The following is a 13,012-nucleotide window of genomic DNA, read 5'->3' on the forward strand; positions in this document are numbered from 1 at the left end:
CCCCTCCCACAGCCGAGGCTCCATTGGAGCAAAGATGGTCCGGGCGCTGGGGATGGCTCCTTGGCCTCTGCCCCAGGCGCTAGAGTGGCTCTGGTCGCGACAGAGAGATGCCCCGGAGGGGCAGAGCGTCGCCCCCTGGTGGGCATGCCAGTTGGATCCTGGTCGGGCGCATGCGGGAGTCTGTCTGACTGTCTCTCCCCGTTTCCAGCTTCAGAAAAATACAAAAAAAAAAAAAAAAAAAACCTAACCAGGTCCTAAGAATACTGGTATAGTTGAACAGGTTGTCAAACTGCCCCAGAACTCCTGGAAGGGCAGGAAATGCGTGCCTGAAACATGGTTGTGCGACGGAGCTGGTTCTAACCGACCCTGCAAATCTCCTAAGCATACATGATAGGTAAACGTAACTCACCTCTATGACTCCTAAAGAGCCCTGGGCACACATTTATATTTTAAAAGCTTTTTAAAGACTCGTAGCACAGGTTGTATATTAAAATTAAGTGCAGACTGCTTTTGCGGTATCTAAAGATTAAAATGAAAAATACGTCGAATTTTACTACATTATGTTAGTGCAGAATTTAGTTTTCAAACAGCATTCAGCAAAGCACATGGCTTTTTTTCTCTTAAGTAAAAAAGAGAAAAGCATTTTGGTTGCTTACCAAACTCCAGAAATAAATCATAGCTTCATTCACCTGATACACAGTGGTGACATTTCCTTCACGCAGTCCTGCCTTGTGTCACCTTGAGATGTCAAATTATGGAACAAAGGACCAATGGCCTTTATCACATTGGCAACATTTTTTTTTTTTAGGATAAGAGCCTATATTGATATCAGATAACTCCCAAATCACCAAAGTTCAAAGTGCCTTCCTTGATCTTATACTGAACAGGTTAACAAATTTTTTTTTTGAATTTTTTATTGGTCATTAAAAAAAACCTCACACCTGAGGGAAGCTTTTTTTTTTTTTTTTGGCAAAGAGATAGAGGGAACATCTTGGACCATCTAACGTAAATGGAAATGTCAACAACCCAAGGTAGGTTTTTAAGTCAATGGCTTTAAAACACAACCTACTTTTCTATTTTAAAAAGTCCCAAATAGGTACTTCAAAAGCCTCTTGAATTCAGAATGAAGCTGAGATGCACTATTTATTGAGTGCTTACTAAGCACCGGGCCTTTATATCCGTGTCACCCCGCACAAAAGTCACTGCTGAGGAGGGCAGGCGTGTGCCACTGTGACCCGCCTGCGTGGCCCCGGTCCGGTCCAGTCCGCCTGGCTCCCCTGGCCCTTGCTGCCCAGTCTTGCATACTATCACTATCAGAACCTCTATGCTAAGCTCTGACCTGGGGCCCCCAAAGGACGGTTCCCCACCGCAGGGGGGCCTGTCAGGGCAAGGAATCTCGAGCCTGTTGTAAAGAGTTAACTGTATGCATTAAGAAAGGCACTTGCCCAAAATGGAAGACTCACTTAGGTTTTGTTTTTTACTAACTGCAGCTCAGCCCCAGCTGGCGACAAGTGTTCTACCTCCCCGGGATAGTAGTTGAGTGGTTTCTAAGTCGAGTGTTGGTGAAGTTTAACATCACCAGAGGGAAAGATGGCGGAGTCTCCTTGGCTTCCCTCTTCACAGCCACAGAGAAAAAAATATTTTTCTATAATTAAAAAAAAAGTAACTGATACTTCCAACCTATTATACACTTCAAAAATCAAAGCAAAAATCTCTTCTGAGAGAGGCACAGAAGACGTCCTAATGGGGCTTAATACCCTCCCTGGAATAGTAAGCCAAATAGCCTAAGATAACTCCTTGACAAGATAAAACTATAATCTTTCTGAAACGGCAAATTTCTTTATTTTTAAGAATATTATAGACTTTACAATAAAAAGAAGGAACAACGAACTAGCCTAATGATGTTCGGGCTTGTTCCTGAGGTCCTGGGTAGGAACACGTTAAAGGCAGTAGTACAAGAGTCAGCCCCAGCAGATCAGGAAACAAGCCATCCTGGACTGGGTCCAAGCAAACCTTTCCTTTCTGTCACTTAAAGGGAAGCAAGGCTAGGAGGAAAATACCACTAATAAAGGCACTTGATTCTGTGGACGGATAATTCTGAGTAGCTGATGTCTATACCTGGCACAGGTGCAGTGCTCACAGGTAACTTGGGGTCCCTGCTCAGAGGTGCCCACCCCCACATCGGGCCGGCTGGCTCGGTGCGCTGGAACTGCGCACTGCCACGAGTCACAGGAGGAGGAGAAACTCAAGGGCAAACCCAGATCTAACCTGGAGCACTTCCAGGGGGGCTCAGCTGGGAGAGTTGGGAACAGTGTCTACCAACACATGCCGAGCCTGAGTACGTGAGCACGAGGTCCAATGGGCCACTGAGAAGTGGGCAGCGGAGTAGCCTGGACCTGACCAGAGGTCAGGCACACACCTGCTAGAGCTCCTGCCCACGCGCCACTTCTGAGTGCTGAGAGGGACTGCCCGGCAGGGGCAGGCCTGGCACACACACGCCTTCCAGAACAAGCAGAGGCAGCGGCTCTGGTCACAACCTACTGTCCTCCCGGCACCCACCAGGCAGCTTTGGTCTCCCTCCTGGCAGGGAGGGGAAGTCAGAGGGGGCCGTGTCTGCAAGACTCTGGTAGCGGACGCCACACACTGACGAGACCAGGGCTCCCGGGACAGCCTCACTGGGGGGGCCTGTATTGCATCCAAACGGGACACAAGTTCCGTTCAGAATGATGGGGCAAGAAGCTGCAGCTCTCCAAAGGTCTAACTTTCCCTGAAAAGTACTGTATGTAACAAAATTAGAAAATTACATCTCTCGCCTTTCTTTTTCTTTCCTTACAAATAATAAAGCTTAAGGGAGACAAAAGAGTTATTTGTGTAGTTTTCAAAGCTTTCCAGTATCCCATTATTCCCAATATTGCCATTACTACTAATCTAATATTCACTCTAAGGCAAATGTTTCAGACAGGAAGTGTATATCATTTTTCTTAAAAACCTCAAAACAACTAAACCCCAGGGTATGCTGTAATATTATTTGCATTCAGCCCGTATTAGTCTACCATTATGGAAGCTGTTCTGAAGCATTTATTAACAACAACAACAACAACAAAAAGAATTATATTCACAATGTCGAATACATTTACAAAACCGGTGTGCAAAGTTCATTGTGACACACTATGTGTTTAGAAACACGCTGCCTCCCTGATCACATTTCCTTATTCTTGATATAAACTGGAGACATATACTATTTAAAAATAATACTTTTTTAAATAGTAAAATATACAAGAGATTCTCGAGCATAACAAAAATATCTTGAAAATATGTGGCCATCTGAAATATATAAAACAGTGAATGTCAAGAATAGCATGATTGTAAAACTACGGTCGGAAGGCCTATAAACAGTATAAAATAGTTTTGCCTTTTCCAAGTGCATAATTATACATCAGTGCAAACAGAAATGTCTCAGAATTTAATGGCTACAAATCTCAGAGATTGGCAGAAGTGCGCAAGACGTGGAACTTCTTCAGGGTCATGCGCACGGAACCCAGCTCACGGTTGATCCTCTCCAAGCGGTCCTCCAAGGCTTCCTGGGTGGAGATGGGGGAATGCTCATTAGAATCCTGCTTTAAGTTCATTTGTTCCAAAATTACCACTCAATGGGCCTTTGCTTTAGCAAAAGGACATTATGAGTATGGAAATCCAATAGTTTGTTTTTCTTAACACAAACCATCTGTGTATTATTTCTCTTGAGCCACGCAATGTGAATTAACTTTTCAGCCATTCCAAGTAACTTCTGCACATTACCCCCAGTACATAGAGAGCATAGAAACTCTAGTAAGGGCGACACAGCCGACCGGAAGGAGCCTGGACCCAAGGGGTGTCAGTCCTCTCAGTGGAATTAACAGACACATCTGACTGGTGCCGGGCCCCAGGCACATGCACATCAACTAACTTGCTTCCGAGAAACACGTTAAAGTTAAAAAGGCAAATGACATCCAGAGGAGACTTTTCTGAGGAACAGAGATTTGACTATGCATCAATGTAACAACTGCAATTTTTAAATAAATAGTACCTGAAATATATAGTTATTTTAGCCACTTTATTCAGTATTAACTCCAATGGTATCCTGAAACAAAACTTTAAATTTTTCTAACATCTTTAACTATAAAAGAATGACATGTTATAGCATAGTTAGCAGACAGATGAACAAAAAGAAATGACTACTGTTCCTTTCCTTGTTTTTTTCCTGCAGATATGCTTGCCCTTTTTAAGAAAAAAAATTAAAACAGAACCAAACTCTCTACTTCAGAATGTTTTTCAACTGAACTCATCTTGTTATGAAATATCCTTCTATAATATCATTTTACATTAAGTACAATATCCCATCAGATGTTGCCATTTTTAACCAAGAATCTTTTAGCAGAAATTTAGGTGGCTTCTAATTTTAGATATCATAAGTAAGGCTGCAGTAAATATTCTTAAACATATCTCTTTGCGTGTATCTGTAAGCCCTGCTTTACAAATTACTGACTAAAAACTTTCCAGACAGCAGAAACAATAAAAAGACTTAAAGTCAGAAAATAAGCTAAGTTAGGGCTTCAGGCACTAGAAAAGGACCTTTACTACAGCTTTCGTTCCTTCTGATATCACAGATCAATCTGGAAATAGACATTTCCCAAAGCTAAGGCACTGAAAAGCCAAAACACGCAGTTATGTAAGAGACATATAGTTGCTGTCACGTTTAAAATGTTACAAAGAGAACAGAACTGAAACGTGCCCTGGCATCGTGCATTTTCATTCCCTTTGAAAAGCAACTGAAAGAAATGAACGCAGCCACATGGAGTGCACCGTCTCCTGCCCAACCATGGAATCACACCTTTCTCTCTCTCTACGGCTATGCCATTTGCTCCCGAGTTTGTTTCTTGAAAACATAATAGCATGAACACAGTTTTCTTGAAATGTAAAGGTAAAAATAGTTTGTATTCCTGAAAGCTAGCAGGCTGTTATAGAATATACTATAAGCACCAAATGCTTCCTGTAGAGCAGGAGTCGGGAACCTATGGCTTGCGAGCCAGATGTGGCTCTTTTGATGCCTGCATCTGGCTCACAGACAAATCTTTAATAAAAAAAACAATAATGTTAAAATATAAAACATTCTCATGTATCACAATCCATTCATTTCCTACCACTTATGTTCATGGTTGCAGGTGGCTGGAGCCAATCACAGCTGTCCTCCAGGACACCACCAAATTTTTATTGGATAATGCACAACGTACACAGGTCATTGTATGGCTCTCACAGAATTACATTTTAAAATATGTGGTGTTCATGGCTCTCTCAGCCAAAAAGGTTCCCAATCCCTGCTGTAGAGGCTAAAAGTTTTGACCAACTTGCTTTAGCGTGCTTAAGATCCATGATTTTAAAAAACCATCTTAGTCTGGCCTGTGGTGGCACAGTGAATAAAGCGTGGACCTGGAATGCTGAGGTCACCAGTTCAAAGCCCCAGGCTTGCCTGCTCAAGGTACATATGGGAGGCAACTACAGTGTGTCCATCAAGTCATGGTGCACTTTTGACCGGTCACAGGAAAGCAACAAAAGATGACAGAAATGTGAAATCTGCACCAAATAAAAGGAAAACTCTCCCAGTTTCATACCTATTCAGTGCAGTTCGATGTGGGCTCATGCACAGATTTTTTAGGGCTCCTTAGGTAGCTACAGCCTCTACAGACTCAACACTGACTGATGGCCTACCAGGACGGGGATTCTCCACCAAACTGCCGATTTCCTTCAATTGCTTATCCCACCGAGTAATGTTATTCCTATGTGGTGGCGCTTCATTATAAATGCGCCGATATTCACGTTGCACTCTGGTCACGAATTCGAATTTAGCAAGCCACAGAACACACTGAACTTTCCTCTGTACCGTCCACATCTCAACTGGCAAGGCCGTGGGCCGCTCCACTATACATGGTGTTACATCATCATCTGCGCATGGGCACACGCTACCACATCATCCTACAGAAACTGGGAGGGTTTTCCTTTTATTTGGTGCAGATGTCACATTTCTATCGTCTTCTGTTGCTTTCCTGTGACCAGTCAAAAGTGCACCATAACTTTACGGACACACTTCCCGCTCCTCCCTCCTCTCTCTCTCTCCTCTCTCTAAAAGCCAACAAATAAAAATTTTTTTTAAGTCATCTTGGATAAATGGAGCACTGACTAGTGACAAGCCTCGAAGGCAGGTCAGGCTAAGACATTTCACCTGATTCAATCGTGTCTGCAAAGTGATCCGTCCTCCAGAAGAAGGCATGCGACTTAGGGCTGCCTCAATCTGCCAACACAAAGACAGGTGTAAATAAAAACAGACACTTCCATTACAGGCAGGGCAGTTTATGACACAGAATGGAGAACAAAGACTGTAGCCTCGCATCTTCTTGTCCACCTCGTCTTTACACAAGTCCCCTCTGTCACAATCAGGACAGCTCGGCACACACAAGTGCAGCTTTGGTGGGAAATTCGCTGCAGCTCCTTTCTGACTGTTCTTTAGACACAGGCATTAAGCTCAGGAAAAAAATTACGCATTTTTTGGTTGTGTTCTATACCTGGTCTTTCTCTTTCGTAAGTTCATCAAAAAAGCGTTCCGTTTCAGCCAGGGTCCTGATTTTTGCGGTATACTCAAAGTCCTGGGTGCGTGGCGTGTGTGTGGGTGCGGGCGCGGCCTTGCACTGCTCGCAGCCCATGGGCTCGCTCTGCCCCCAGGCCGGCCTCCCTGCCGTGGCCTTGGCTCCACCGGGCAACAGTTCCGGGGCAGAGTTAGGGTTCACGTGGGTGTCGGTGGCTTTCTCTGAATTTCTTTTTCCTGTCAGAGAGAAGAGAAATTTTTTTTATTTCTTACTAAGTTTTCCAACAGCTCATGTCCTACATCAGTTACCCAGCTTCACTTTCTGGAAATAGCCACCACAGAGAGAGAGCAACCCGTCCTGTTTACCCTCCGCAGAATGCTAAAGGCATGGCCCTCAGCGCGACCATCATCCCAAGATGAAAACATACTTTCTGTAAGCTTACATAAGCTTTCGGTACACTTAAGGCAAAATAAATGTTTCAAAACTAAATAGCACATTTATACCAACACTAGAGTTAACGTTTTAGGAACCTACCCACGTGATTTCACATATATTATAACTTTATGCCAAACTTAAAATATAAATAAAAGGCCCTGGCCGGGTAGCTCAGTTGGTTAGATAAACCAAGGTTGTGGGTTCGATCTCCAGTCAGGGCACATACAAGAAACAACCAAAGATGGCATGAGTAAGTGGGACAAGTTGATGTTTCTCTGTCTCCCTTCCTCTCTCTTTTAAAATCAACAAAATATCAGTATATATATAAAAGAGAACAAACAAAAAATTACCCAAAGCCTAAGTTGCATAAAAATCAGAGAACATAAAGTATAGAGAAAAACTGAACAGTACAACCCTGGAAATTACACATTAACATTTGCTATACCTCAGTTTACCAACTTTTTTATTTTTTTAGTGAGAGGAGGGGAGGCAGAGACAGACTCCCACATGCACCCAACCGGGATCCACACGGCATGCCCACCAGGGGACGATGCTCTGCCCATCTGGGGCCCTTGCTCCATTGTAATCAGAGCCATTTTTTAGCACCTGAGGTGAGGCCATGGTGCCATTCCTCAGCAACCACAGCCAACTCGCTCGAGCCAATCAAGCCATGGCTGCGGGAGAGGAAGAGAGAGAGAGAGAGAGAGAGAGAGATAAAGAGAGAGAAGGGGGAGAGGTGGAGAAGCAGATGGGTGCTTCTACTATGTGCCCTGACCAGGAATTGATCCCAGGACACCCACACGCCAGACAGACACTCTACCACTAAGTCAACTGGCCAGGGCCGTTTCCCAACTTTTCGAAGAGGATAACGACACAGACACAATCTGAGCATTGTTAATGCTTATTGTTAGGGGCCCTTGGATACAACAACACAGGATACTATAGTAATATTTAGAACCTTGAAAAGATACCAAAAACTCACAAAATAAATAACTAAAACCAAAACTAATAATTTTTTAAGAGAAGGTACCTTCTGAGTCATCTAGAGGAAGAAACTGGAGTTGTTTTCTTGGATGGGTACGTTGTAATGTAGCCACAGGAACAGTATCTAAATCATCCAAAAGTATATCAAATCTATTGAATGAAGCAAGTTACTTGTGAGAAAAACAGTGTTAACTGAGCCCTCTTGTCGCCACTAGAAGCATGAACCAGCATCCCGGTAACTCACACACTGACATTTTTATTTTACAAAGAAAGCTGGTCATACAATTTTCTAAAACTGAAATTTAGTTTATTTTTTAATATAAAATTATAGCTACATACCAGAAACTTAGAGCATTTACCCAGATTGTGTCTTATAACCTTACGAAAGAAGCAGGGCAAGGATTAGCATCCCCATTTTACAGGGGGTGAAATGAGGTTCCTTGAGCTTGAATAATTTCACCAGGAGCCTATGGAGCTGGGTCAGCAGGAGTCAGTACCCCTTGCCCCTCCCCGGCCAGCACACAGTGCTGACCACACTTCCTCGGGAGCCTGGGTGGAGGGGCGCTCAGTGCCAGGGCCACACGGGGACACTGCACACTCTCATGCAAATAGCTCAGAAACATCCCTGCAGGGAAACCTTTCTAGGAACTCAAAGAATTACCGTCTACATCCAAAAGCTGGTGGGGAGGGGCTCTGAGACGGTATATAAATTTTGTAGTAGCCAGTTTACACAGTTACAAACTGTTTTCATGTGTTACGGTATTTCTACTTTTTGGTATGACATTCACTGATATGATTTAAATCCAGAGTTCCCATTAACTGAAACATTAATGACAGCTACGGGCATAAGTTGAAATTTAAAAACAAAAGTCAATAATATATGCATCTGATTCTACAATTTTAGAGAACTTACCGAATCGAACTGCTTTCAGCTTTGCTAAGCAGATGACTAAATCCTGGGGACAAATTTTCTTTAGGGGACCGCTTCGGACTGTAAGCCACAGTCACTGGTGTTAACATAATCTCTCTTTTCACTACAGAAGAAAACGAAGAGGAAATACTCTTTTTTCTTCTATACAATACATGTGTTGTATTGGAAAAACATAAACTTTATTTTTTTTTCAGCACTTTCTGCTACCTTTCAAAGAAAAATAATCACACTGTAAAACTTTTTGGAAGATAAATAAGAGTATAAAAAACAGTTTATAACCCCAACATCTAGAGGGAACCACCACCAACATTTTCGTATATCAGACAGTAACTTCAGCACTCTGACTCAAAACTGGTTTTTCAGGATTTTAGAAGTCAACTGGAAATAAGCTGGAAACACCAGAGGCCGAGTGGAGCTGCCCATAATGCAGTCAGATAGAAATCGTCTCAACTATGATGAGACTGAACACTGAGGATACGGATATCCAGTGTTTAAGCTTTAGAATCACACCTGTAATCAGGTAAAGAAAAAGGTGGCTTAGCGCTGAGTGGCCTTAGGTGGGTACATCGTTTTTTGTAGGCTAGCTTAAATCAATATGCCTGAACTCATGTCTAATTAGACCAGCGGTTCTCATCGGGATGGCTTTAGGTGACCCCCGCCGGGGTCGCGACCCACAGGTTGAGAACTGCTGAATTAGACAGATGATAACTATCCACGGAATGGAGCCTGTGCACAACAGCCCGAGCCGCCTTTCCACGGCCCAGCACACGAGGAATGTTTGTTGTGTTTACGTGGCGCCCTGGAGTAAATAAGTGAGGTTGCTTGTGGGGGCTGGGGCTGTCTTCAGGGAGTGAGGAGCCACATCCCATCCTGACTATGCAGTGGTATCATGCACAAAAATTTGCTGGACACACACAAAAAAAGTCACTCAATAAACTGATCATTTTTTCAGTTACAGTCACAGTATCGGTGCAATCAGGTAATTTTGTTCTTGAAGAAAGGTCCTACTTGGGGACCCTGAGCTCAGGGCACTCTCCTGGGTGCGAGGGATGTTGTAAAGGAGATGGAAAACATCAGTATGTCAGTGTGCATGGCTCGGATGTCACTCCTCTGACCCCAGGAGGCGGGGAATCTAATTCTTACTTGGTGCACTTGATTTACGAGTTGAAGGTGGTAAAGATGATGATCTCTGAGAGGCAGAATTAAACCTCTTCTGTCTTTGGGCACATTTCTCTGGGGACCGACTTGTACCAACAGACATTTCAGTTTGCCGAGGATTCACCAATCCTATGAGAGAAACATAAAAGAAAATCAAACAGGACAAACCTAGCCTCAGCCATCTGCATTTATTAACAGATGGTTATACCAGCAAGCAATTCTCCTCACTGTGCAGGTTATGGTGATTATTTGCAAATACACCACATTATAGGTAAGAAATGCCTGACAAAGGAAAATGTGGCCATCGATAATGCATTCATTCTGGTTTCCTGTTTACAACTGGCACTCAAGGTGATTTTTCAAGAGTTTATTTTTAGAAAGCAGGTCACTAATTTATTTACTAGGAGATACAGCTTTGGGTGCCACCCCAAGGGTGTCAATGATGTGATTAGCAGGAGTTGCAGGTACCTGTCTTTGGAAAACCAGCACCAAACATCCCTGTCCCATCTTGGGTGTGTGGGGACCAGAATGGGGGACAGGCATGGCCGGTCTCACTTTATGAAAACCAAGTATCTGTCACGACTTTTGATATAAGACAAACTGGTGTAGAAATTTCTCAAATATCCTTAAGAATGCCACAGAAATCTTTAATAACCAGAATGTAACATGCAATCTGCTTTTATAAAAAGCATACCTTATGCTATGGCTGTGATAAATTACTCACTAGGGGATTCGATTATCTCTGAAATGGGGCTGAACAGCAATAAACTAAACTTTTTATTTCGTTACTTGGGGGATTCCATTTTAAAGAAGGTAATATAATTAGGAAGAAAAGGGAACATACCTATATAGCTATAATCTATAAAACTCTATCAAATATAAGGAATAAAATACTTACTGTTTGAAGTATCCTCTTTCTCTGTCTGTGTGCCCCAATTTTTAAATATTTTTTCTTCCTCAAGTTCTTTTAAAGCTCTCATGATGGGTGTGTCTGAAGCCTCTCTCTGCTTTTTTATCGGTACATCTGTTGGTGAACTTCCTGCTGAAGAATCCTTTTCTGGAGAATGGCACCTGAAATAATAATTGTAAAACATGTGGCACTGTGGACTGAATGTCTGTGCCCCCCCACCCCCATATGTGGAGACCTAACCCTCAGTGTGACGGTATTTGGAAGTGGGGCCTTTGGGAGTTGATTGGGTTGGCTGAGATCAAGAGGGTAGGGCCCCCATGATGAGATTGGTACCCTAATAAAGAAAGGAAGAGAGAAGATCCTTCTCTCTCTCTCTCTGCACCAAAGGAAGGCCTAGTGAGGACACACCCAGGAGGAGGTTCTCACCAAGAACCCAGCCATGCTGGTACCCTGAGCATAGACCTCCAGCCTCCAAAAGTGCAGGAAATCAGCATTTGCTGTTTAAGCCCTGAGTCTATGGTGACTTGTTACAACAGTGCAAAGATACACAGCCCACCAGCACTGTGAGCATAAGAGAGCTGCCATTCAGACTGCACCACGCTGGGTAAGCTTTACATCGCATGCAGAACGGAGCCTGTACACAACAACCCCGGGCCGCCTTTCCACGGCCCAGCACACGAGGAATGTTGTTTACGTGGCGCCTTGGAGTAAATAAGTGAGGTTGCTTGTGGGGGCTCGGGCTGTCTGCGGGGAGTGAGGACCCACATCCCATCCTGACCACATGCCCATGGGTGGCACGCAGCGTGCCCAGGCCCAGGTGGGGTGGCTCTGAGCAGCCCACAGAGTAAACTCCCCAGAAAGCATACCTTTCAAAGTAAAATAAAAATCAGGTCCTTAAAATGAAGACATTCAGGACACAGGAGAGCCTCCTTACATCTTCCTCTGCATTTGAAGGCAAGTGAGACCTCTAGGGAGACTCAGGGGCACTGGTGTGAGCCCCGCCGCTCTCTATCTAGGGGGACTCAGGGGCGCCGTTCTCTATCTAGGGGGACTCAGGGGCGCCGCTCTCTATCTAGGGGGACTCAGGGGTGCCGCTCTCTATCTAGGGGGATTCAGGGGCGCCGCTCTCTATCTAGGGGGATTCAGGGGTGCCGCTCTCTATCTAGGGGGACTCAGGGGTGCCGCTCTCTATCTAGGGGGACTCAGGGGTGCCGCTCTCTATCTAGGGGGACTCAGGGGTGCCGCTCTCTATCTAGGGGGACTCAGGGGTGCCGCTCTCTATCTAGGGGGACTCAGGGGTGCCGCTCTCTATCTAGGGGGACTCAGGGGTGCCGCTCTCTATCTAGGGGGACTCAGGGGTGCCGCTCTCTATCTAGGGGGACTCAGGGGTGCCGCTCTCTATCTAGGGGGATTCAGGGGTGCCGCTCTCTATCTAGGGGGACTCAGGGGCGCCGCTCTCTATCTAGGGGGACTCAGGGGTGCCGCTCTCTATCTAGGGGGACTCAGGGGCGCCGCTCTCTATCTAGGGGGACTCAGGGGCGCCGGTGTGAGCCCCGCCGCTCTCTATCTAGGGGGACTCAGGGGCGCCGCTCTCTATCTAGGGAGACTCAGGGGCGCCACTCTCTATCTAGGGAGACTCAGGGGCGCCACTCTCTATCTAGGGAGACTCAGGGGTGCCGCTCTCTATCTAGGGGGACTCAGGGGCGCCGCTCTCTATCTAGGGGGACTCAGGGGCGCCGGTGTGAGCCCCGCCGCTCTCTATCTAGGGGGACTCAGGGGCGCCGCTCTCTATCTAGGGAGACTCAGGGGCGCCACTCTCTATCTAGGGAGACTCAGGGGCGCCACTCTCTATCTAGGGAGACTCAGGGGCGCCGCTCTCTATCTAGGGAGACTCAGGGGCGCCGCTCTCTATCTAGGGGGATTCAGGGGCGCCGCTCTCTATCTAGGGGGACTCAGGGGCGCCGCTCTCTATCTAGG

General features: G+C 45.2%; 1 protein-coding gene across 4 annotated transcripts in view; it reads right to left on the reverse strand.

The window, feature by feature from the left end:
* Positions 1-229: 229 nt before the first annotated feature.
* The window catches only part of MPHOSPH9 (M-phase phosphoprotein 9), a 50,616-nt gene continuing 37,833 nt past the window's right edge, over positions 230-13,012 (reverse strand). For all 4 annotated transcript variants that reach the window (XM_066371094.1, XM_066371093.1, XM_066371092.1 and 1 more), the window contains 7 exons: positions 11,024-11,196; positions 10,111-10,254; positions 8,950-9,070; positions 8,083-8,186; positions 6,597-6,853; positions 6,257-6,325; positions 230-3,581 (listed from right to left, as the gene is read on the reverse strand). In XM_066371094.1, the coding sequence (XP_066227191.1) occupies positions 3,480-3,581; positions 6,257-6,325; positions 6,597-6,853; positions 8,083-8,186; positions 8,950-9,070; positions 10,111-10,254; positions 11,024-11,196 (970 nt within the window). In that variant the 3' untranslated portion in view covers positions 230-3,479. The remainder of the gene's footprint in view (positions 3,582-6,256; positions 6,326-6,596; positions 6,854-8,082; positions 8,187-8,949; positions 9,071-10,110; positions 10,255-11,023; positions 11,197-13,012) is intronic.

Source organism: Saccopteryx leptura, chromosome 2 (genome assembly GCF_036850995.1).
Source record: "Saccopteryx leptura isolate mSacLep1 chromosome 2, mSacLep1_pri_phased_curated, whole genome shotgun sequence".
NCBI lineage: Eukaryota > Metazoa > Chordata > Mammalia > Chiroptera > Emballonuridae > Saccopteryx > Saccopteryx leptura.